The following is a 24,857-nucleotide window of genomic DNA, read 5'->3' as shown; positions in this document are numbered from 1 at the left end:
ATTCAATGGAATTGCAATTATAAATGTGACCATCTGTATGTCCCACCCAGCAGAAAGATACCCTCCTTAAAACGTTAGGTTTTCATCTTTGCAGAGAAAGGTGGCACATAATAAAAGGTAAAGAACTCGAACAGGAGGAGGCCCAGCAAATCTTCACCCACTGACACCTTGGAAGAGAGTGTCGCTGCTTTGATGGGTCCTGCCTGGAGAAAAACAATCATCACTGCACAAGCTGGGCCCGCACTCGAGGGAGAGGGCAAGTCTTGCAAATTCATCGTGGTCTTTCAAATCAGACTGCTGCCTGAAGTGCGATGTGTGAGCCTACTCATGCCACCAACCCTGCCCCCTCCTCTACTGCTAACCATTTGTCTGTGTTCTGTTATATTTTGCAGAACTTGAGGCCAACGCTGACGATGCAGAAGAAGAATCAGACGCAGACGAGCCTGAAGAGAACATCTTCCAATCCAACCCTCCAGACCAAGAACATGGGATTGAGGGGAGGGGGACGGGATGGAGCTGGATGAAGTTCCCATTGTTGTACTGACTTTGGCAGAGGTGCCGCTCATTGAGGTGACAGCCCCTATCCTGACTAGTGGTTTGAGTGTTGGTTGGACATTCCAGGGTTTCACACCTTCCGAGATTGCGGGTCCCAGTGGTGGGGTGCAGTGAGGCACACCCAGGGCCCCAACTTCCATGGTTGGGGCTCCCAGTGGTGGGGTACAGCGAGGCACACTCAGGGCTCCATCGTCCCAGGCTGCGGGTCCCAGTGATGGGGTGCAGCGAGGCACACCAGTGGGAAAGAGGCGAAGTAGAGCTCGACCACACTCTTCTGAGGTACAGGATCTAACAGATATGGTTCAGATCATGTTATTGAGTGCGGAGAGCATTGACCTTACCCGATCACTCCTGGACGCCATCAGTGGGATGAGTGATGAGGTGTGGGGATTGCTGGGAGAAGTAACAACACTCTCACGAGAAATGGTAACGATATCTGGGACCATCAGTGAGGGAATAGTGGCCATGAGGGAGGGACTGTCAGAGGTAGTGCAAACCACGTCACTGACCACGAGGGAGGGAATGTTGCAGGTAGTTCAGACAGTTTTGCTTAACATGAGCGAGGGAATGTTGCAGGTCATTGAGACACTGTCAGGGTGCATGAGCGCGGATTGTTGGAGTTAGCTGCTGCAATACAGGAACTCACCTAGATCCCGCGCCCATTGACAAAATCAACTGTCACTCCCACTCCAATCCCCACACCAGCCTCTAAAGAGCCAAAATCCAGGCCCTCCAGCTTGCCACCTGAACCCCCCAATTTGCTGCCTGACGCCGACGCCCCCACCCTCAAGAGGTGCACAGTACCCGAGATGTTAGAAAGACTAAGCTTGGTACCAAGCCCAGAAACACTGTGCCACCACTTGCGGGCAGGGGTGGTGGAGTGTCCAAGATCAAGCGTAGCAGGCGGTCTTAGAATAAGGGGGGTGAGAAATGAGTGCAGCCTTTCTTTGCTGCTGTTGTTGTTATTATTATTGTGACTGTTGTAACTGTTCTCAAATTAAAAAATTTTTGTAAGTTATGTAAATTTACAAGTTTAAAAGTTTGTAAGTGATCTTAAAGAGTGATCTGAAAGTAAAGTTCGAAACAAGAATAATTTTATTAAAGTTCAGTAAAGTACAAAAGAACTGTTTGTTAAACTTTGGAATAAAATATATTTTACATTAAAACTGAATCATGTTCCGTTCACACAATACAACATTACGGAACCGCTCCAAACAATAAACATGTCCATGTGGAATAGTTGTCGCTGAGCCCTCAGGCATCAGTAAAGCATTCACGGATGAGCTGCTGGCGCAAGGCTCAAGCAATCGTTAAAGGGGCAAGATGGCACGCCCCCAAACTTGCATGGCTTCCTCATCCTCGTCGTCTTCCTCCTGCTCGTCATCTGCATCTTTCACATCATTATCATCAGCCACTCTCACCGCAGGTGGGTCTTCCAGTACCAGCTGCTGCTGCCTCATGATGGCTAAGTTATGCAGCATGCAGCACACAACAGTGAACTGACTGACAATCTCAGGGGAGTATAGCAACTAGCCTCCGGAATAGTCCAGCATTGGAAACGCTGTTTCAGGATGCCAATGGTCTTTTCAGTGATGCTACATGTCGCAATGTGCGACATGTTGTAGTCACGGTCAGCTTTGGTCAGGTTACGAGTAGGTGCGTCATGAACCAGGTGGCGAGGCCGTAACCTTTGTCTCCAAGTAGCCAGCTCTGCCCTTCTGGCTGCTGCTGAAACATGGCAGATGTAATGCTGTCGCATAGGGTGAACGCATCATGGGTGCTGCCAAGGTATCTTGCATCGACTGATATGCTATGATGCATGTCGTCACACACGAGCTGTACATTAATGGAGTGGAAGCCTTTTCTGTTCCTGTCCATCTTGGAATCCTCCAAAGATGCTCACAAGGTGATGTGGGTACAATCAATGCAGCCCTGTACCTTTGGGAAGCCAGCAATCCTGGAGAAGCCCACAGCCCTGTCATGGATTGCTTGGGCAGTCATGGGGAACTTTATGAAGTCATTCCTCCACACATATAGTGCAGCCATCACCTGGCGAATGCAGACATGTGTTGTATGTTGCGAGATGGCGCACACATCCCCAGTTGTAGCTTGAAATGAGCTGGAGGCATAGAATGAAAGTGCAGCTATAACCTTCACTTCAACTGACAAAGCAGTCCTCCTGATGTTTCGAGGTTGAAGGTCTGCTTTGACCAACTCACAGATCTCAGTTACAACTTCTTTGCGGAAACGCAGCCTTCTGGCACAGTCTGCATCACTCAGGTGGAGGTATGAATGTCTGTCTTGAAAAACCCGAGGTGGGTAAGGCCTCCTGCCCAGCACCCTGCGGACTCTGATGTTCCTGATGCGATGATGTTGAATCAATTGTCTCCTACGTAGCAGCACCATGATGCAGAAGACTCGCACAAGGTATGGGATTGTCAGTGTTGCTCCCATACGTAAAGTTAACCTTTGAAAGAAACTCAAAACAGCAGGAAAGCAGGCAGGACAGGTTTGCAGTTCTCTCTCTCCCCAAGGTCTGTATGGATGGACCACACCCAAGGTCTTGTGACTTCTCCTCTCTCCCCCCCCCCGTTAACTAATTGCAGTCTTGTGACTTCTTCTCTCCCACCTACCTTAACTAATTACAGTCTTGTGACTTCTCCTCTCTACCTCCCCGTTAACTAATTGCAGTCTTGTGATTTCTCCCCTTCTATCTCCCACCCCCCCCACCCCCCACTCATTGCAGTCTTCAGAAGCCTTCCGATCGGCACCTCGCTCCCCGGCCTCAGTGCAGAAGGCTTCTGATCGGCACCTCACTCTCCAGGCTCGAAGCCTTCCAATTGGCACTTCACTCTCTCTCTCACTCCTCCCCTCCACCCATGGTTTGTTTTCTAACTGAGCCCCGAGCCCCTGTGTCCAGGCGTGGGGTCAATTCTGCCGGCCAAAGCTACGACCCTCCAGCCCTGTTTCAAGACGTTTGGTGGTGGCGTGTGAGTGAGTAAAAAAAAAGAGAAAACTTCTGAAATCCAACAAATTTACATTTACTACGTTGACAGGTAAATAAAAGTTGAACTTTATTATTGATTTTGACAGTGTTCTTGACTCCCTCCAAAATCTTCAATTTAAAAACAATGGCATCTTTCAGTGCCGATTTCTCAATATGCGCTGGTTTTCTTAAGTGCCCAGGAGGTTTTTCGGAAGTGGCCAGAGACGTTGACCTAGGAGGAAAAAATGTTGGCCAAACTGCGAAAAACATTTTAAAACGGCGCAGACATGAGGGAACGTAAAAAAAAAACTGCCGTTCCGCCGGTGCAGATCGCAGGAGGAAACTTGGAAAAAAACGGCCCAAAAAATGGCACAAATGACTGGGGAAAATTGAACCCTATGTGATTAGACTGCTTACAGGAGTGACCAGCACTGCAGTATCCGAGAGGATATCAAAGGTAAGGCTCCAATTTTGTAACAGTAATAGAATACCATAATCTAACACAACTGAAACCTAAAAACTTTTTTAATAGTGTGCTGCTTATTTTTAGCATTATTTTGCAATAATGGTTCTAATTATTACTATTTCAATATCTTGAATCACATTACAAGAATAACCCATAATATTCACTGTTAATTTGACACTAAGAAACATGTATTCTCTTCAAAGGAGATTCAGCAGGGTCATTTTGTATTGATGTTTTGGCTATGGCTGACACAATTAATCCCAAATACTTCTGCAGCTGGCAAGTTGCAGTTTTTATCTTTATTAGAGCTCCATTATAACAAGCACCTTGTTATTTTAGCATCTGAACAAGCACCTGGAAGACTTTCCTTATGAGTCAATGAATCAACTATTTGCTTTTTAATGCATCTTTTGTGTTCCTCACTGTTCAAACACAATTCAAAATGAAAAATCATAAACATTTAATGTTTACCAAAATGATTCTGGTTAGTGACCATAAGGAATAATTAATTAACTTATTTTGAAAAAGTTACTTTTCTACTAGCAACAGCAATGAATCCAGTTATATGACTACCTGCATAGTTAAACTGAACGAGGTGATGGCCAAGAGAAAAGAAAAGATTATTCTATGACATGAAATGTCAAAAATATGCTAAAGGCATAAACTATCAAAAAGAATAATACAGCCTTTCTAAAATGTTTCTGTCTAGCTGAATTACAGAAAAATACGATGGTGGTATATTAAATCAGCATATGATATTTAGTAGCATTTGTAAACACAGAACTGCTCCACTAGTCATCATTTTTAATTTTATTATCATGCAGGCATTTAATTAATGACTCCCCTGATCCTCGCTGATGCACAATGCACATATTTTGTTAACTGAAAGTTCCTCCATTTTTCTTTAAATATTTCTCTGTCTGATTCAGTGCTCCCACATGCTAATCATCTCCACCTGACCAAGAGAGTTGGGAGGTTACCTTTACGCCGGCTTCTGTCAGTACTAACATAGAGACAGAAACATGGAAAGTATGTGCAGGAGTAGGCCATTCTGCCCTTTGAGCCTGCAACACCATTCAGTAAGATCATAGCTGATCATTCACCTCAGTACCCCTTTCCTGCTTTCTCTCCCTATCCCTTGATCCCTTTAGCCGTAAGGGCCAAATCTAACTCTCTCTTGAATATATCCAACGAACTGGTATCAACAACTCTCTGCAGTAAGGAATTCCACAGGTTCACAACTCTCTGAGTGAAGAAGTTTCTCCTCATCTCAGTCCTAAATGGCTTACCCCTTATCCTTAGACTGTGTCCTCTGGTTCTGGACTTCCCTAACATCGGGAACATTCTTCCTGCATCTAACCTGTCTAGTCCCGCCAGAATTTTATATGTTTCTATGAGATCCCCTCTCATCTTTCTAAACTCCACTGAATATAGGCCCAGTTGATCCAGTCTCTCCTCATATGTCAGTCCAGCCATCCCGAGAATCAGTCTGGTGAACCTTCGCTGCACTCCCTCAATAGCAAGAACATCCTTCCTCAGATTAGGAGATCTAAACTGAATACAATATTCCAGGTGAGGTCTCACCAAGATCCTGTATAACTGCAGAAAGACCTCCCTGCTCTTATATTCAAATCCCCTAGCTATGAAGGCCAACAAACCATTTGCCTTCTTCACCGCCTGCTGTACCTGCATGCCAACTTTCAATGACTGATGTACCATGACACCCAGGTCTCGTTGCACCTCTCTTTTTCCTAATCTGCCGCCATTCAGATAATATTCTGCCTTCCTGTTTTTGCCCCCGAAGTGGATAACCTCACATTTATCCACATTATACTGCATCTGCCATGCATTTGCCCATTCAGCTAACCTGTCCAAGTCACCCTGCAGCCTCTTAGCGTCCTCCTCACAGCTCACACCGCCACCCAGTTTAATGTCATCTGCAAACTTGGCGATATTACACTCAATTCCTTCAGTACTAAGCTGTAATTGGCCAATAAGAGATAGAAAATAGGTGCAGGAGTAGTCCATTCGGCCCTTCTAGCCTGCACCGCCATTCAATGAGTTCATGGCTAAACATGCAACTTCAGTACCCCATTCCTGCTTTCTCACCATACCCCTTGATTCCCCTAGTAGTAAGGACTTCATCTAACTCCTTTTTGAATATATTTAGTGAATTGGCCTCAACAACTTTCTGTGGTAGATAATTCCACAGGTTCACCACTCTCTGGGTGAAGAAATTCCTCCTCATCTCGGTCCTAAATGGCTTCCCCCTTATCCTTAGACTGTGTCCCCTGGTTCTGGACTTCCCAACATTGGGAACATTCTTCCTGCATCTAACCTGTCTAACCCCGTCAGAATTTTAAACGTTTCTATGAGGTCCCCTCTCATTCTTCTGAACTCCAGTGAATACAAGCCCAGTTGATCCAGTCTTTCTTGATAGGTCAGTCCCGCCATCCCGGGAATCAGTCTGGTGAACCTTCGCTGCACTCCCTCAATAGCAAGAATGTCCTTCCTCAGGTTAGGAGACCAAAACTGTACACAATACTCCAGGTGTGGCCTCACCAAGGCCCTGTACAATTGTAGCAACACCTCCCTGCCCCTGTACTCAAATCCCCTCGCTATGAAGGCCAACATGCCATTTGCTTTCTTAACCGCCTGCTGTACCTGCATGCCAACCTTCAATGACTGATGTACCATGACACCCAGGTCTCTTTGCACCTCCCCTTTTCCTAATCTGTCACCATTCAGATAATAGTCTGTCTCTCTGTTTTTACCACCAAAGTGGATAACCTCACATTTATCCACATTATACTTCATCTGCCATGCATTTGCCCACTCACCTAACCTATCCAAGTCGCTCTGCAGCCTCATATCATTCTCCTCGCAGCTCACACTGCCACCCAACTTAGTGTCATCCACAAATTTGGAGATACTACGTTTAATCCCCTCGTCTAAATCATTAATGTACAGTGTAAACAGCTGGGGCCCCAGCACAGAACCTTGCGGTACCCCACTAGTCACTGCCTGCCATTCTGAAAAGTCCCCATTTACTCCTACTCTTTGCTTCCTGTCTGACAACCAGTTCTCAATCCATGTCAGCACACTACCCTCAATCCCATGTGCTTTAACTTTGCACATTAATCTCTTCTTGTGTGGGACCTTGTCGAAAGCCTTCTGAAAGTCCAAATATACCACATCAACTGGTTCTCCCTTGTCCACTCTACTGGAAACATCCTCAAAAAATTCCAGAAGATTTGTCAAGCATGATTTCCCTTTCACAAATCCATGCTGACTTGGACCTATCATATTACCTCTTTCCAAATGCACTGCTATGACATCCTTAATAATTGATTCCATCATTTTACCCACTACCGATGTCAGGCTGACCGGTCAGGTCGCGATGATGGGTGAGGCAGGGATGCTGGATCCAGCAGATTAGTGGAAAGACACTTATCTCCTGGATCCACTAGTCATCTCCCTTTAGCTGGTGCTTTTCTGAGTCCTAGGAAACCCGATTGCCCGCTCAGAAAAACTGCTAACATTTGGTAAGTAATGCTGGTGAGAATTTTCACTTTTATGTTAAAACTAATCACCCGGCAAGAAAAGGGCATTGCACCTTTATTCGCGACCGTTTTCTCAGAGGTTTGTAAAACGGGCGTTTTTTTTAATTTAGTCCGAGGCTGCGGTTGGGCCTAGGGAGGGGTTAAAACTTTAAAAAAAATGTCAATAAAAAAAATAAAATCGTAAAAAGCATTCCCAGGACACTTTTACACCTAATCGCCATTTTAAAATTTAAAAAAAAGAACTTTTAACTTACCTTTCTTTGCAGAGTACTCACCTACTGCCCTGTTTAAGCAGCTTTTACAGCGCAGTTCCTTCGGCGATCTGGACAGGCTTCCGTTGAGGCCAAACTTACACTCTGGCGATTTTCTCGGCGTTGCATGTCGGCGGTTTGCTCCCGGGGGCGTTTTCAGATTTGACCACTAAAAAACTAGGAGGAGACTTTCACCGGGCGGAAAATCAGCTGTACCGCCGAGAAAATCGTCAAGAACCCGCCGAAAATGATAGGAAAATCTCGCGCTATAATATTTAAATGAGTGACCCACCTCCTAGGAGCGGGTTGGCTGCACGCCCCCATCCCACCTCCGTTAAAACTGGAAATAGAGTGGATAGAGACGGGATTCCGTTTTTTTATCACTTTAACTCCCAATCTGACTCCAACCCACCTGGTTTTGAGAGTTAAAATTCCCCCCAACATTTTTGTTGAGAAATTCCACAACATTAAAGCGAATTCTCTCATCAAATGTAAGATACTGTGACTTTTTATATCAGACATCGGTGAAATAAACATCACTCCGCAGTTATGCGTTGCATTTTTACTCTCTGTTCTAGTTTGCCTGCATTAAAATTGATTTCACTTGCTTGATTAAATATCAGAATTGTGATCATAGAACCATGGAATGGTGATAGCACGGAAGAAGGCTATTTGGCCCGTCGGATTCGTGCCAGCTGTCTGTAAGACTGTTCCAGCAAGTCCTACTCCCCCGCCCTTTCTCCTTCGCCCTGCACATTTTTTTCTTTCAGGTACTTATCTAACTCCCTTTTGAAAGCAGTGATTGAGTCTGCCTCCACCATCCTTTCCGTCAGTGCATTCCATATCCTAAACACTCGCTATGTAAAAATGTTTTTTCTTTGGTTCTTTTGCCAATCACCTTAAATCTGTGTCCTCTGGTTCTCAATGGGTTCAGGTTTCTCTCTAGCTACTCAGTCCCGATCCCTCATGATCTTGAACTCCTCAATCAAATCTCCTCTCAATCCTCTCTGTTATAAAGAGAACAACCCCAGCTTCTTCAGTCTATCCACGTAACTGAAGTCCCTCATCCCTGGAATCCTGTTGCTGTGCAAAGGTTTATCCAGGTAATATGCTCCATCTATAAATTCCTTTTTCAAAAATGGTGATTTAAAGACTTCCATTTTAAAATCCTGCATGGTGCAGTACTCATTAAGTGCAGCAAAACTGAACATTATTTTCTTGTTCAGCCCACTGACATTAATCATTTGCTTGTCACACATACACTATGAATTAATGCCCTCCTTCTACATTGCTTCAATATTGCTAACGTTCTTTCAGTATAATAATTTATTTTCCCCCACAAGTTCTATCTGTGCAAACTTTCTGATGGAAATGTCCTATGCAGCTAGTGTTGAATGATGTTCTGTACTGAGAGCAACCAGCAACCAGGCTGAGAACGATCAAACTAATTTTTAATGAGTAATTTGACTTTGGCACTTAACTGTCAGAGACAGAACACTTTCATTTTCGAGACTAGATTCAGTCCCTAACGCATGCGACCTATGGTTTAACTCCTGTGTTACCTAAGTATATAAAGTACACTACTATAAATGATAATTGCATAAGACTGCTCACACTAATTCCTAAATGGCTGTCATTCAGATATCAAACAAATTGATGCTAGTAACTGTAATTGACAGTAGAAACACATTTATATTGGTAACTTTTAATGTACATTATATTATTTATTGTATGCATGTCGGATATTTTAGCATTAGCATGTAAACATATATTCTAGTTTTCTGGTTCATATGTCTCCATGATTCATAATACATTTTGGAAATGCGTGTTGTCACACCAGTTAATCCCAAAACTATATGCTTCAGCCAGTTATTTTGCACTTCATATATTTTCCTTAAAATCTCACAGGACTTTCTCTTATAAATTGATAATCATTCAGAATAACCAAGCAAGTTTCTTACCAATGCATGATGGAAGGGCGTAATCCCAGGCTCTTCTTTCTCCAGTCATACATTTCAGGATGCTACTTCCATGTAGAGTGTAACCTGGATTACAACCATAAGAAATAGTGCTGCCAGCAAAATGGCCCTGGTCACTGAGTTTATATCCAAACTGAGGCACGCCGGGATCTTCACAGTGAGAGAGCTCAAAACCTGTGACAGGGGGCACAGAACAAACTGAACTTAATGAACCACAACACATCTAATCTTGACATCACGAATGGAAATGTCAGTGCACATATAGCATCAAAATTCAGAGATGAGCCACTCGAGAAAGAGAAGAGATTTATCCATTTGACAAAAAAATTAAATCAGAATAGAAAAGCAGAACTTCATAAATGCTGTAGTGTCAATTTATTGATGAGGTAAGACATGCTCCTATACAATGTAAAATAGCTTAAGGAATTAATGTTTGTTCAAAGACTCTTTGTTCATCTAATTAATTTAGTTATCCCCCATTGTTTTTTTAACTCTTTTTGTGTTCACCCAATTTTTAATTAAAAATTAGCGGATGTTTGCATGTCCAGCCCTTTTTAAACATATTAATTTTAGCCAGTCTTCTCTTGCATGTGATGACTCGTGCTTAGTTATTTTTTGTGTGCCAGTCTTGATGATAAATGTTGATAATCTATTTGATCATCGAGGCCATAAATCCCGAGCTTCATCCTGACCTCTTCTGATACACAGCCAGTTTCCAGCACTAGTCGTTACAAAGCAATGCAAAGTGAGAATCCTGGCAAACATTTCCCTTTCTTGGCCAGAGATAGAGACGACCTGTAGCTCTGCAACATCCAAAATCAGGAACCGGACCTGGAACATTTCATTCCTATGTAGCTATGTTCCTCTCTGGGTGATACATTTACTTCTGAGCCATCTTAGGAAGTCACGTGTACTGTCTTATCATGCAGAGGTCAAGCTGTTTGACTGAAGGAGAAGGCTGAAGATCAAGTTTGTCTCTTAGAGTAAATATGCTAAGACAGTAGGTCGCTCATACGGTTATTCAATCAGATTTAAATCAGATGTTTTTTTTTATTCACAAAACCTGTTTGTTGACTATTACATGTGCACTATTTTCATTTATGCACATGTGGGATTACTTTCAGTGCTGCAGAGGCTTTCACATTAATTCTTGTGTCAGCTATGGCTCAGTGGGTAGCACTTTAGCCTCTGAGTCAGAAGATTGTGGGTTCAGGTCCCATGCCAGGGACTTGAGCACAAAATCACGGCTGACACCCCAGTGCAATACCAAGGGAGTGCTGCACTGTTGGAGGTGCCGTCTTTCATACGAGATGTTAAATCGAGGCCCTGTCAGCCCTCTCAGGTGGACGTAAAAGATCCAATGACATTATTTCGCAGAAGAGCTGAAGAGTTCTCCCTGATGTCCTGGCCAATATTTATTGCCAACCAACATCATTTATAAAACAGATTATCTGGTCATTATCACTGTTTGTGGGACCTTATTATGCACAAACCGATTGCCATGTTTCCTACATTACAACAGTGACTACACTTCAAAAGTACTTCATTGGGTGTAAAATGCTTTAGGATGCCCTGAGGTCGTGAAAGGTGCTGTATAAATTCAAGTCTTTCTTTTCTTTTCATTTCATTCTTCTGATTTTAGTAAAATGCCTACAAACAGCAATATGGTAAGGAGCAATTCATACAAGTGAGAAGGTGTGTGCCAATGGAATTTTGGAGATGCCAAATTAACAATATTACTGAAATTAATACAGTAATGTGTTTTTTTATGATTACGCCCTCAGCGTCATCATCACAGTGTTCAACTTTCTTTAATTAATCACTTAATTATAGTTGAGCATGTTGTACCTCAGCTACAATACAACTTATAAAAGTATTCATGGACAGTATGTGGAATTGACCAACTCCACCCCTTTCGCTGGTCACTGCCTGAGGCTGAACCATACTGTTTGCAATCTTGTCATCCGATTTAACCCTGGGATGACCTACTGACCACAAATCCATTCCTTCATTAAGACTGCCTATTTCCAACACCACAACATTTCCTGTCTCTGCCCTTGCCTCAGCTCATCTGCTCCTGAAGCCCTCATCCTGGCCTTTGTTAACTCTAGACTTGACTATTCCAATGCTCTCCTGGCTGGCCTCCCATCTTCCACCCTACATAAATTTGAACTCATCCAAAACTCTGCTGCCCGTATTCTAACTCATACCATATCCCATTCACCCATCATCCCTGTGCTCGCCGACCTAGATTGGCTCCCGGTCCGGCAACACCTCTAATCCTTGTTTTCAAATTCCTCCATGGCCTTGCCCATCCTATCTCTGTAATCGCCTCCAGCCCTGCAACCCTTTGAGATCTCTATGCTCCTCCAAATTCTGGTCTCTTGTGCATCCCCGATTTTAATCATTCCACCACTGGCGGCTGTGCCTGCAGCTGCCTGGGCCCAAGGCTCTGGAATTCCCTCCCTAAGCCTCTTCACTTCTCTGTCCTCTTTTAAGAGACTCATTAAAACCTACCTCTTTAACCAAGCTTTTATTCACCTGTCCTAATCTCCTTATATTGCTCGGTGTCAATTTATATTTGATAATGTTCCTGTAAAGTGTCTTGGGACATTTTACTATGTTAAAGGCACTATCTAAATGCAAGTTGTTGTTTGTGCTTTTATTCCAGCTAAACTCTGCACATGGAATGCCAATTTGCAATAATAGCAATTGTTTTAAAGGGGTAGTATTTTTATAACACAGCTGTGAATCCTATTGTATTTTAATCATGTACTATCTGAGGCTGAAGCAGAACAAATTCTTTGAAAGCCTAATGCCCTGTTTCTGACCCACTGCCAGCAGTTCCACACAAGTCATATGCTAAGCTCTTGGAGCACACTTCAGCTCATCCAAACTGTCAAAGCCTGGGTGACACAATGAAAATTCACCAGGAACTAACACAATGGGTAAACACAGCAGGTAAACACATTAGCAACACTGTCACTGCCTGGAATAAATGCCCCAGGGCCATCCACAACCTCAACAATTCAGTAACATTTGCTCACCAGAACAATACATCAGATATGCTACATGTATGTCAATGCGACATAATCAAAGAACAACTGCAATAAAAATATACGACAATCTAATTTCTAATTGTTCTGATCAGTCTTCTCCTACAAGTCATGGCTCTGAATTACATTTCCACCAACAAGTCAGATGTAATAATAACGACTTCCTGCATTTCCAAAAATCCAAAGGCACACCTTCTCATTTCTGCGAACTTCTTCTCATGCTGATAATGGAAAGTGTTTTACTAAACTGCGAGAACAGCAAAGACCCTGAGCACTGGAGGTCCTCAACTTCCACATGAGGAAATAGTACACATGCAACAGTCAATTTTATTCTCAGTGTTACATTCAGAAAACAAAAAAATAATGTACAGCCCACTGTACATTTCAATCCTCTGGATGGCGAGTCAACCATCACAAACTCTATGACCTGACATCTATTGCTGTTTAACTGACCATACTGCAACACATTTTATGTAATGGAGAATTAATAAATGGTTATTTCCTTTAGTTATAGAATTATTCAGCCCAGAATTGTAACATTCCTGATAAACGGTTAAGGGCTTCCTGAATCGAACTGTTCAATAATCACATGTGATTAAATATCCAGATTATATAAAGCATGGCAAAGTTAGCTGTTTGGCTCAGTTGGTAGCGCTCCCGCAATTAAATCAGAAGATTATGGGTTCAATCCCCACTCCAGGCCCAGGCTGTCACTTCAGTGGAATGATGAGGTCATCATCATCATAGGCGGTCCCTCGAACGAGGATGACTTGCTTCCACATGAGTTCACAGATGTTTCAATGAAGGACCCAATGTTCCTGTCCTGAACTCCAATTGAGGGGGTGGAAGATGCCTGTGTGTGGATTTTTTTAACGTGTGTTGCACATCAGCCACCACACGGGCTTGACAGAGCTAGGCCTTTATCCAGTGGCAAGAGTTAATGAGGACGACTGAAGACCTGCTGTGCTGCACGGACCTAGTGCGCACACATATCGCAGTGTGGGCTGACCCGTGCTGCCCCTGGGCCCTTGGCTCTTCTGAGCCCCGTACCCTAATTCGACGCACCTCTGCCATGATCTCCCGCCGAACCTCTGCCACGATCTCCCGCTGCACCTTGAATGCAATTCTCCGATGTAGATCCTGAGGCTTTGTTTCCCCGCTGCTGATCTAGTTTCTTCGCAGGGTCCTGGCCGAGATCACTCAGCCCGGCACTCTGCTTCAGTGTCGGGCTGATCGTGTGGCACCCCCGCTCCCTGATGGTCCAGATAGGTTCCTTTTTCTTCTGGTGAGGTAATGCTACATTGTCGGAGGTGCTATCTTTTAAATGAGACATTAAATCAAGGCCCTGCCTTCCTGTTATAGTGAATATGGAAGTTCTCATAGCACTTTTGGAAGAAGAGCAGTGAGTTATCTTGAATGTTCTAACCGACATTTCTCCCTCAGCAACACCATTAAAAGCAATTAACTGGTCATTTATCTCATTTGTTGTTTATGGCACCTTACAGATGCACAAATTGGTGTTGTGTTTGTCTAAGCAGCAAATAACTACATTTCAAATGTATGTGAGACGCGCTGTAAAATGCAAATTCTTTCCATCAATTGGGCAGAGTGACAAGTGAGAATTGTTGGTAGTTTTATAATGAGAATTATTGTCAATTTGGCATGACAAGTTTTACTGTTAAGTCACAAAACACAAAAACGATAGTCACTTTTCTTTTATGTCCTGTAGTACGGTGCAGACCTGGCACTTCCTGGGCCAATCTTCTAATTAGAACCCTCAATATTACAATGCATTTTAGTCAATGTCTTCCCAGCTGCTCACTCAGATAGAGTTGTTTCTATGGCTTTTTGATGAGACATGAATAAATGGTTTGCTCTGAGGGCAAAGGTTTTAAGATGCCCTACATCTAAGAATTCTTCAACTTGAAAGGCAGGGCTGAAGTATTACATGTTACAACTAATGCTACTACAGGTTCCATGAATAGATATTGCACTAGCTATGAGCTGTGGCATAAGATGCTATACTTTAACAAAGCTCTGTTACTGCACTGTCAAAAATCCATAGAGATGACTTCAATTCTACCTGAGTGTGCAACTGAAAATAGCTGAGCTAAAATTCTCATATTATGGGTTACATTTAGGCCTTCAAAAAGGAACTGCACTGCAGGGCTTCAAAATTAGTCAGAACTTACAAAAGCTATTAAAGCTACAGTTAACAAATGTGTCCATCTGATAGCCCAAGGACTGAAACTTATTGGAAGACTAATTTAAAGTCTGCATCTTAAACTATGTTGCTCAAGGTTGCTTTCAATTTTTAACTTTTCATTCAGGATTATAGCCATGTAATGATTACTCGTAGGGTAATTCTTTTCAATGATCATTATCTTATACAAGCTCAGATTAAATTAAAGGGATATCAAACTCATTAAATAATATTTAGAAAACATTTATTTGGGCGGCAATATAAATTGCATTGAAACCTATTAATAGATCATTTATTCATTACATCGTCGAAGATTGTCATACTGTAGGATTTTGAGTGGGCTGCCTAAACTTCCTACAATATAAAGCAGATAAACAAAAGTTACTTAAAAAAATAACACAAATTCTTAATAAGAACATAAGAACATAAGAATTAGGAACAGGAGTAGGCCATCTAGCCCCTCGAGCCTGCTCCGCCATTCAATAAGATCATGGCTGATCTGGCCGTGGACTCAGCTCCACTTACCCACCCGCTCCCTGTAACCCTTAATTCCCTTATTGGTTAAAAATCTATCTATCTGTGACTGGAATACATTCAATGAGCTAGCCTCAACTGCTTCCTTGGGCAGAGAATTCCACAGATTCACAACCCTCTGGGAGAAGAAATTCCTTCTCAACTCGGTTTTAAATTGGCTCCCCCGTATTTTGAGCCTGTGCCCCCTAGTTCTAGTCTCCCCGACCAGTGGAAACAACCTCTCCGCCTCTATCTTGTCTATCCCTTTCATTATTTTAAATGTTTCTATAAGATCACCCCTCATCCTTCTGAACTCCAACGAGTAAGACCCAGTCTACTCAATCTATCATCATAAGGTAACCCCCTTATCTCTGGAATCAGTCTAGTGAATCGTTTCTGTACCCCCTCCAAAGCCAGTATATCCTTCCTTAAGTAAGGTGACTAAAACTGCATGCAGTACTCCAGGTGCGGCCTTACCAATACCCTATACCGTTGCAGCAGGACCTCCCTGCTTTTGTACACCATCCCTCTCGCAATGAAGGCCAACATTCCATTCGCCTTCCTGAATACCTGCTTCACCTGCAAACTAACTTTTTGGGATTCATGCACAAGGACCCCCAGGTCCCTCTGCACCTCAGCATGTTGTTATTTCTCCCCATTCAAATAATATTCCCTTTTACTGTTTTTTTTTTCCTCAAGGTGGATGACCTCACACCTTCCGACATTGTATTCCATCTGCCAAACCTTAGCCCATTCGCTTAACCTATCTAAATCTCTTTGCAGCCTCTCTGTGTCCTCTACACAACCCGCTTTCCCCTTGTACAAATTGCATTTTTTTTCTTTATGATGTGGAGGACATTAAGAACTTGTGTTATTATGGTTTTCAATAAATTCTTATCAGCAGCAAAGCAAACCTCAGAACTGAAGCTATGATGCCAATCCTTGCCGATTCCCCCATTTGCTGTTGAGTTTACTTACAGGAGGCAACCCTGACATTACCATGATGAAAGAGATGCATAGCTCTTCTAGATCTTCTCAGCCACAAAATAAACAAGATTTGTCAAAGACCCGTTAAAGAAGACAGTACTCATTTAAGAATTCTTTCATTTTAAAGTAGTTTGAACACATTAATAAACAGATATATTGTATCACATAACCTTTGGCCGAAGCTAAACAAAGGGTCAAGATATGCTCTAATCACCTTTACTCTTCGAAAATGAATGAACAATTTTGTGCAACATAACAGCAGACCTATTGCAATTGTGCCCATAATAATTTATTTACAGCACTTTGGAACTAATGAGTAACTGTAATGTTAGGAAATTCAACTGTGCATAGAATTTATATTCTCTAAAAGCCGGTTCTTGTACAAGAAAAAACAGTATAATGAGCTCCCCTGACCATACATCACAAAGGAGGTTGAAGCACTCACCAGTGTAAACAAGCTGAAAACCTTCATCAGTTGCTTCAGAGTCTGTATTAAACTCCAACCACAGGTGATTGGATGTACTGCTCAAAGTCAATCCCATCATTCCAGTGCCAAAGAATGCCCCCAGAAGATGAGCAGAACTGTCTCTCCCATCATATATCTAACAAAGGAGACAAATTGACAGATCATTTCACTATCAGATAAAGTAACAGATGCAGAAATGTGAGCAAAATAGAATGAATACAATGTAAGTATCATATAATTACTAGATTATGTTAACTTTCTGATATGGTATGATAGTATCATGGCACAGAGATAATAATTGGCCCCTTAAGGATATAAACTTGTACTAAAACATGAAAATTCTTTCAATGAACAAAACCCAAAGATGGAACTAAAAACACCAAGGCTAGTTTGGAAAGGCGTGCCATTCCACAGGGCTGTCTGTGCTCATTCTCTTTCCAGCATGCTTTTGTGGCTGTATCCAGCCTTTCAGAAATCTTTACAATGGCGCTGAAAGGTCTCCGATGTAGAGGTAGATTGTTGAACAAAGGAATAATTAGATTATTTTAAAACTGCTGCAGCTCAGCAGCACAATTTCTGACCTTTCACTTGTAATGCTTTCTTAGCCATTTTCTCTTTGGACAAAATTACTTTTTTCACTTTTATTTTTGACTACCAGTAGCTTAATGGGCTATCCTGGCTCTCTCATTAAATAGTTTTGTATATGTATATATTTTTAAAAAGAACCGCTTACAACTAATTCCTTGATGGAATTGGAAATTGTGTTGATGATGTATCTTTCAGGGTTTAAAAAAAATCTTTAACAGAATCAGAACCAATGGAATAGTTTGTGATTTACTGCATGTTATAAAAATATGTAAAAGTGAATGTAAAGTTTCTCATGATTTTTAAAACATTTTTTCTTCATCCATGAGTAATGAACTCTTGAACCCTGGCAAAGAGAAGTTGCACAGCATAAATGCATTATTCAGTTATAATTGAGGTATTAACCACAAAATTTTGGCAGGGTCAGAAGTCACAAAATGGGCGCATTGCCCATATGGGGCTGTGCAAATTGAGGTGGAAACTGAATCCATCAGGTTTCCACGCCATGCAAGTAATGGCTAAAATTCCTGATGGTAGGAGATAAGGCAAGTCTTCCAGTCACCCCCGTCGATCAAAATATGGCTTTGAGGATTTCTTAGGCTACAATAGGAAGTCCAGCTTGCACACGTTCTGTATACCTAGAGAAGCCTCACCAACTGGAGGTGGTGCCTGTTCCGCAATAGACTTTCTTAGGTTCTAAAAGGTCCACCATGGTATGTGTCTCGTTTATCATCAGATTAGTAGGCACATTTTCCTCTGGGAATATAACAAAAATAGTGTGCTCTTCTTTCGCCCGACAAGGGCCTTACATGCCACCACGGCACAGGTCCGATCTAGCCAGCAAACAGGGCATGCTCTGTTGTGACTGTACAGTCATGTGCAACCCACCCCGATGATGATAACAACCCCGTTCCAGTGATTTGTGATGATGTCCAACAAGTATGCCATGGACATATAGGGCCCAAGTTTCGGGCCGCAGCTAAAACGGCGCAGCCTGGACCTGGACGCCAGTTTTTTGCGCCAGAAAGTGCGCCTAAAAAAACTTACCTATTCTCCGGCTCCCTGCAGATCCTCTGGAGCTGGGCGTGGCACAGCACGAGCTGTAGGGGGCGGAGCCAGATCCCTGCACTAAAAACAGTGCCGGGACCTCTGCACATGCGCGCTACAGTGGGCGCGCATGTGCAGTAGCTCCAGGCGCCCAAAACTGTGGGAGGGGCCCGAAGCACGCAGCCCCTAGCCCTGGCCGAATGGCCTCACTGGGGCTGCGTGGATAAGGCTCCTCCCACCCGACCGGACCCGACTCGACCCCCACTCTCCCCACCGCCCCCCCACCCCCGGCGAACCGACCTCCGCTCCACCCCACCCCCCCCGGACCTCCGCGACGCTCTCTCCCCACCCGACCTCTGCGACTCTCTCTCCCCCCCCCCCAACCTCTGCGACTCTCTCTCCCCTCCCGACCTCCGTGACTCTCTTCCCCTCCACCTCTTCCCCTCCCACCTCTTTCCCTCCCCTCTTCCCCCCACCCCCTCTCCCCTCCCCCCCCACCTCTTCCCCTCCCCTCTTCTCCCCACCCCCTCTCCCCTCTCTTCTTCCCCCCAGCGACTCTCCCCCCCCCACCCAGAGGTCTTGGGCCCAGCCGTTCAGCCTCCTTCTCTCCCTTCCCCCCCCTCTCCTTCCTTCCTTCCTTCCCTCCTTCCCTCCCTCCCTCCCTCCTCTCTCCTTCCCTCCCTCCCTCCTCTCTCCTTCCCTCCCTCCCTGCTCTCTCCTTCCTTCCCTCCCTCCCTCCTCTCTCCTTCCCTCCCTCTCTCCTCTCTCCTTCCCTCTCTCCCTCCTCTCTCCTTCCTTCCCTCCCTCCCTTCTCTCTCCTTCCCTCCCTCCCTCCTCTCTCCTTCCCTCCCTCCCTCTCTCCTTCCTTCCCTCCCTCCCTCCCTCTCTCCTTCCCTCCTTCCCTCCTCTCCTCCCTCCCTCCTCTCCTCCCTCCCTCCTCTCTCCTTCCCTCCCTCTCTCCTCTCTCCTTCCCTCTCTCCCTCCTCTCTCCTTCCTTCCCTCCCTCCTCTCTCCTTCCCTCCCTCCCTCTCTCCTTCCTTCCCTCCCTCCCTCCCTCCCTCTCTCCTTCCCTCCTCCCTCCCTCCCTCTCTCCTTCCCTTCCCCCCCCACCCACCTTCTCTCCCTCCCACCCCCCCACTCCCCCTCCCACCCCCCTTCTCCCCCTCCCACCCCCCCACTCCCCCTCCCACCCCCCTTCTTCCCCTCCCCACCCCCCTTCTTCCCCTCCCCTCGCTGTCAGAAACACAGACAGTGACAGACAGCGAGTGAGAGACACACAGACAGACAGACAGAGAGATAGAGACACTGACAGAGACACACTGGGGGGGCCATCCCAGCAAGCTATTGGAGGACTCCCGGTGCTGCAGTCGGTAAGTAGAAAATGTTTTATTTATTGATTTTTAAATTTTTTTTTATTTTTTTTGATTGATTTATTGGTTGATTTATTGATGTATTTATCATTTATTATTGACGATGGCTCTTTACTTGTAAAATTGAAGTGTTTAATGTTTGTAAACTTCCCTTTAAACCCCCCCCCCCATTCCCTACGCCTAATTTGTAACCTACGCCTGATTTTCTAAAGCGTAGACAAGGTTTTTTCGAATGTACAAAAATCTTCACTTACTCCATTCTAAGTTAGTTTGGAGTAAGTTTTCACTGCCTAAACTTTGAAAACAGGCGTAAGTGGCGGGACACGCCCCTTTTTGAAAAAAAAAATCTGTTCCAAAGTGAAACTGTTCCAACTGACTAGAACTGGAGCCAACTAAATGTCGAGAATTGCAATTTCTAAGATACTCCATTCTAAACCAGTTGCTCCAAAAAAACAGGAGCAACTCAGGCCGAAACTTGGCCCCATAGAAGCAGCATGACAGGACCCTCAATTTTACAGAGCGGCAAGATTCCCTGAAGTCCAAGGAGTCACAGATTGCACGCATATGGTCATGTGTGCTCGACTAGGCCTGTATTCACTAGACTTTCGAAGAATGAGAGGGGATCTCATTGAAACGTATAAATTCTGACTGGGTTGGATAGACTGGATGCAGGGAGGATGTTTCCCCTGGCTGGGAAGTCTAACAAGGGGTCACAGTCTCAGGATACGGGGTAGGAAATTTAGGACCGAGATGAGGAGAATTTTTTCACTCAGAGGGTGGTGAACCTGTGGAATTCTCGACCACAGAAGGCTGTGGAGGCCAAGACACTGAATATATTTAAGAAGGAGATAGATTTCTAGGAACAAAAGGCATCAAGGTGTATGGGGAGAAAGCAGGAATAAGGTGTTGAGATAGAGGATCAGCCATGATAATATTGAATGGCAGTGCAGACTCGAAGGGCTGAATGGCCTACTGTTGCTCCTATTTTCTATGTTTCTATGTATTCTCAATGCCACCTACTTCAACAAAAGGAGCTAGGAATTGAAGAATTCAACTCCCTCAATGTCAAACTCATTTATCGCCAGAACCATCACACCATGCAAGTGAATAGCAGCTGCCACAATATATTTATTTTAAGGCAAGTCAGCATGCCTGCACTCTTCACCCTGGAAAAGAAGTTTTACCTAATCCAATTTCCAAACCTTTGCAAAAAACAAAGTTAACACACACAACAACCCAGAAAAATGTCAAAAGGCAGCTGGATTCATCTTGAATATGATGCTATTAATTTAATGCCAACTTATGGTTGCATTTGCAATATGAATTCATCCCAAATTCTGATATCTATCTGTCATCATAAAAGTGCAAAACTCTTCATCCAAAATTACTTCTTCCCCTTCCTTGGTGTTGCAGTTCCATCCAACTTGATAGAATAGAACTATTTTACATTTCCATAAATCTGCACACGTAAAATAGAAAGCTTGAAATGTCCAACAATCTTGGACTGATTAAAATATTTTTTGTTTCAAGTTTAATTTTACTGTTCAGGTTAGTGGATCAGTCAGGAATGGGAAGGGAAGCAGTTGGCATCCGGCTACTGTTGAGGAGAAGCATTTGTAAAAATAAAACAGAAAATGTTGTAAATGCACATGGTATGATTTGAGTACCACCCAACGCTTCGATTTTCTGTTCATTGCAGAAAGGCAATTTTCACAAGCAATCAAGTCCTTTATGAACCAACCCCGTGCTATATTTGTGTCTTGAGTATGATAGTATGACAGGTAGATGAACAATTACCTGGTAATTACAACATAACACATTGGAGATTATATAGAATGCCCAATGCATTTTCTCAAGAGTGGTAAATAACCATGAATAACCATAATCATTATGTTGAGGCTACAAATAATAGATTTATTTACAAGTAAACTATTTTACAGAAACACTAAGATACTGACAGCACAAGCATTTGGAAAACAATAAAGCTGAAATAGTTTGGTAGGTGTTAATATACTTTATTTAAAATATATTTTTCACAGAATCTGCAGGACCTCTGGAGAAAACAATGGCTTCGAATTTGGATCACATGTGAATTGGGATGCGATCCCAGGGTAGTGCACGTGTCTAATGAGGTTGTTGACAGGACCATGGGATGTTTGTCCACCTGTCTCACTCATTTATTAGCAGCAAGCTGCAGGTGCCAGTCATGATCTCGGCGTCAGCTTGAAGATCGGTTGGCATCTGTGGTACGCAGAGTTCGGAGGGGGTGGGACAGAGAGCATGACTGGCATTGGCCCGTAAATTTTATGTGGGGTGAAGAGGGCCATTTCTGCTCCTCCTGGTAAGAAAAAAATTACAACTTAACATGCGGGAGACAGCCTCCAGCCGTCCATTTATGGACCGCTGGTTTGGCTGCCAAGCACCTAAGAATATTGACCGCAGCATTCACGTCACAAACTGCGGAGTCACTAAAAAGTTTTGTAAATGGGGCCTCAATGGTGGTAGGCCCCCTATTTGCGAATGCAATAGGGAAGAAATTGGACAAAGGCACAAAACGAGGGGAAAAGGCACCATTTTCCTGATGTTGTCTCTTGTGACCCAAGGGCACTTGAAATACATCTGAAGCCCTATTGGGTCAGGTAATACTTAGGCTTCCTGGCGGCTGCCTAAAACAGACATTAGGGTCCTTGCATATGCTAATGAGAGGTCTTACATCTGTTTCAGGACCTCTCTTGGATGTTCATTAGGACTGAGCGGGCAGGCAGGTTTTTGAGTTCTTCAGCAGCCTAACCAACAGTCCTTAAAGGAATGACTGGAGACTGCTAACAAGATAGTAAGTATTTTCTTTTAAACTTGCTTAAACATGGAGCTGGTGGAAGCATGAGAGCTCATCCCGGCTCCACAGGACAACTTCAGACAGCTTCCGGCCTCTTCTGGCCTCCCTCTCAGGTCTTCTGCCAACAAGCCTCTGGATGCCTGGTTAGCATCCAAAGCTCCCTGAAATTATGTTGGTGAACCCTGAGGCCCAAGTTTCAGTCTAGCCTCAGGCCTTTGGGTTCTGATGCTCACTTCCAGAGTATCTGAAAACCGGCTGCAACTGATCTTTGGCCCAAACTTTGTACATCAATCAGGTGATACAGCTATCCATTGCACTCTGCCCAGTTATTAGACTGAACTGAAACTGAACCAAATGTGAGCAAGTTTGGCAGCTTTTTTATGCCAAAAGAAGTCTTTATGTCACAGGTCAGTGAACTCATTTCAGTATCCAAATTAAGAAATTAAAAAATTGGATCAATCTCTATCCAATATGCACCAAAAACACACGAGCCTTGCAATTAAGGTTGCCTAATCTGGTTGGACATATTCCTGGAGGATTCATCACAAGACCTCCCGCCTCCAATAACCCTGCATAATCAAAACAACCTTTCATCCCATTTCCAATATTTCTATAACGACTAAACAAAAATGTTCAAAGAAAATGAAGGAAAACACACTTTTTAAAATATGATTTTTCAACTGGGTTACTTGCTGTAGTGTCCAGGAGATTAATATTCAATTCCTGGCAACTCCAGGGCAAACTTGGAGCATTGGCAACCACAATTGCAAACACTGCGAGGTAACGCATTTACTGAAATTCCTCCCAGCACTTGTAAAATAAATGGGTCTGTGTCTCTTCTAAAAGAATGGACTTTCAGACAAACACATTGCCGATATCCACAGCATAACTTAAGGCCATTGTTGAAACGATTGTTAAAAAAATAGGTGATTTATTTTCATAAACAGGCTCATCAATTAATTCAAAAATGGAATAATTTCCCAGTTTTCCACATGAAAGTAAATCCCTAAATGAAGCATCATACAACAAAATAACAAAAAAAAACCAATATCGGTTTTCATTGATCTAAAGTTATTGCTTCGTGAACACTCAGATTTAGTTTTCTGCTGTTTTCACAGCTGACTGTTTCTGTTGCCTTGTCAGCTCTGTAACATCATAAAGCAAATAAGTAATTTTCCCTGAAACTTTCTTCATTCTATTTTGAAAGTGCTGGAGTTCGGTTCCACAGGAGCCCATGGGTATTTTGCCCAAATGGCTGTTCTCCATATGTGAGCGAACACAAGGACATCCCTGGATGGATAAAGTAAGATGGTGTTCCTCATCCATAATTATCTTGTGATCCTATTCAGTGACACCTGCTGGAATGTATTCCTGGAATGGAGGGGGGGAGGGGGGGGTAGCGGTGCATTATTGCTGAGCCAAATTCTTTTCTCGTGCAACAGCTACACGGGATCATATTCCAGCAGGATTCAGTGAATATTGATTCGGAGCAGGAACCCCTCCCTAAACAAGTGATTCTGAGGCAAATGGAAAGTTGAAGAGACCCTGCCACTGCATTCGCTGAGAGTAGCCGACCCAGACCTTCCCTAGTCAGGATAGTAATTTCCACATCAGGAGGTTTATTTATAAACTGAGCCATTTCGAGAGCTGCAGAAAATTATTATTCAACACCATAATATGAAATACATTCTTCATCTTACTTTACCTTTGCTAAGCAACAAGAATCAGCAAGTTTTTTTCAATAAATACACTTCACTAAAATAAGCAACTGCAGTAAAAAAAAATCACAATTTGAATGTATTTTGAAACAATAAAATGGAAAGTATATGGCCCCTATTTTCCAGTTGCTGGATTTTTGGCGCCTGCGCATGTTAACATACGATTTTTTTGTGTACGTTCGTTGGCGGCAGAAAAAAAAAATCGGGACTTTCGCCAAAGAATTATTTGAATTTGGCGTAGCGCTCTCCGAAGTTAGTCTGAGGGGGCGGAGCTTC

General features: G+C 43.5%; 1 protein-coding gene across 1 annotated transcript in view; it reads right to left on the bottom strand.

The window, feature by feature from the left end:
- csmd3b (CUB and Sushi multiple domains 3b) overlaps positions 1–24,857 on the bottom strand; it is a 3,002,015-nt gene that overhangs the window by 499,947 nt on the left and 2,477,211 nt on the right. Inside the window, exons 23-24 of the mRNA XM_070874966.1 lie at positions 17,005–17,161; positions 9,783–9,974 (exon numbers count right to left, since the gene is read on the bottom strand). Coding sequence (XP_070731067.1) covers positions 9,783–9,974; positions 17,005–17,161 — 349 coding nt within the window. The remainder of the gene's footprint in view (positions 1–9,782; positions 9,975–17,004; positions 17,162–24,857) is intronic.

This window comes from Pristiophorus japonicus, chromosome 1 (assembly GCF_044704955.1).
Source record: "Pristiophorus japonicus isolate sPriJap1 chromosome 1, sPriJap1.hap1, whole genome shotgun sequence".
NCBI classification, from domain to species: Eukaryota; Metazoa; Chordata; class Chondrichthyes; family Pristiophoridae; genus Pristiophorus; species Pristiophorus japonicus.
This window is presented reverse-complemented; position numbering and strand designations above follow the sequence as displayed.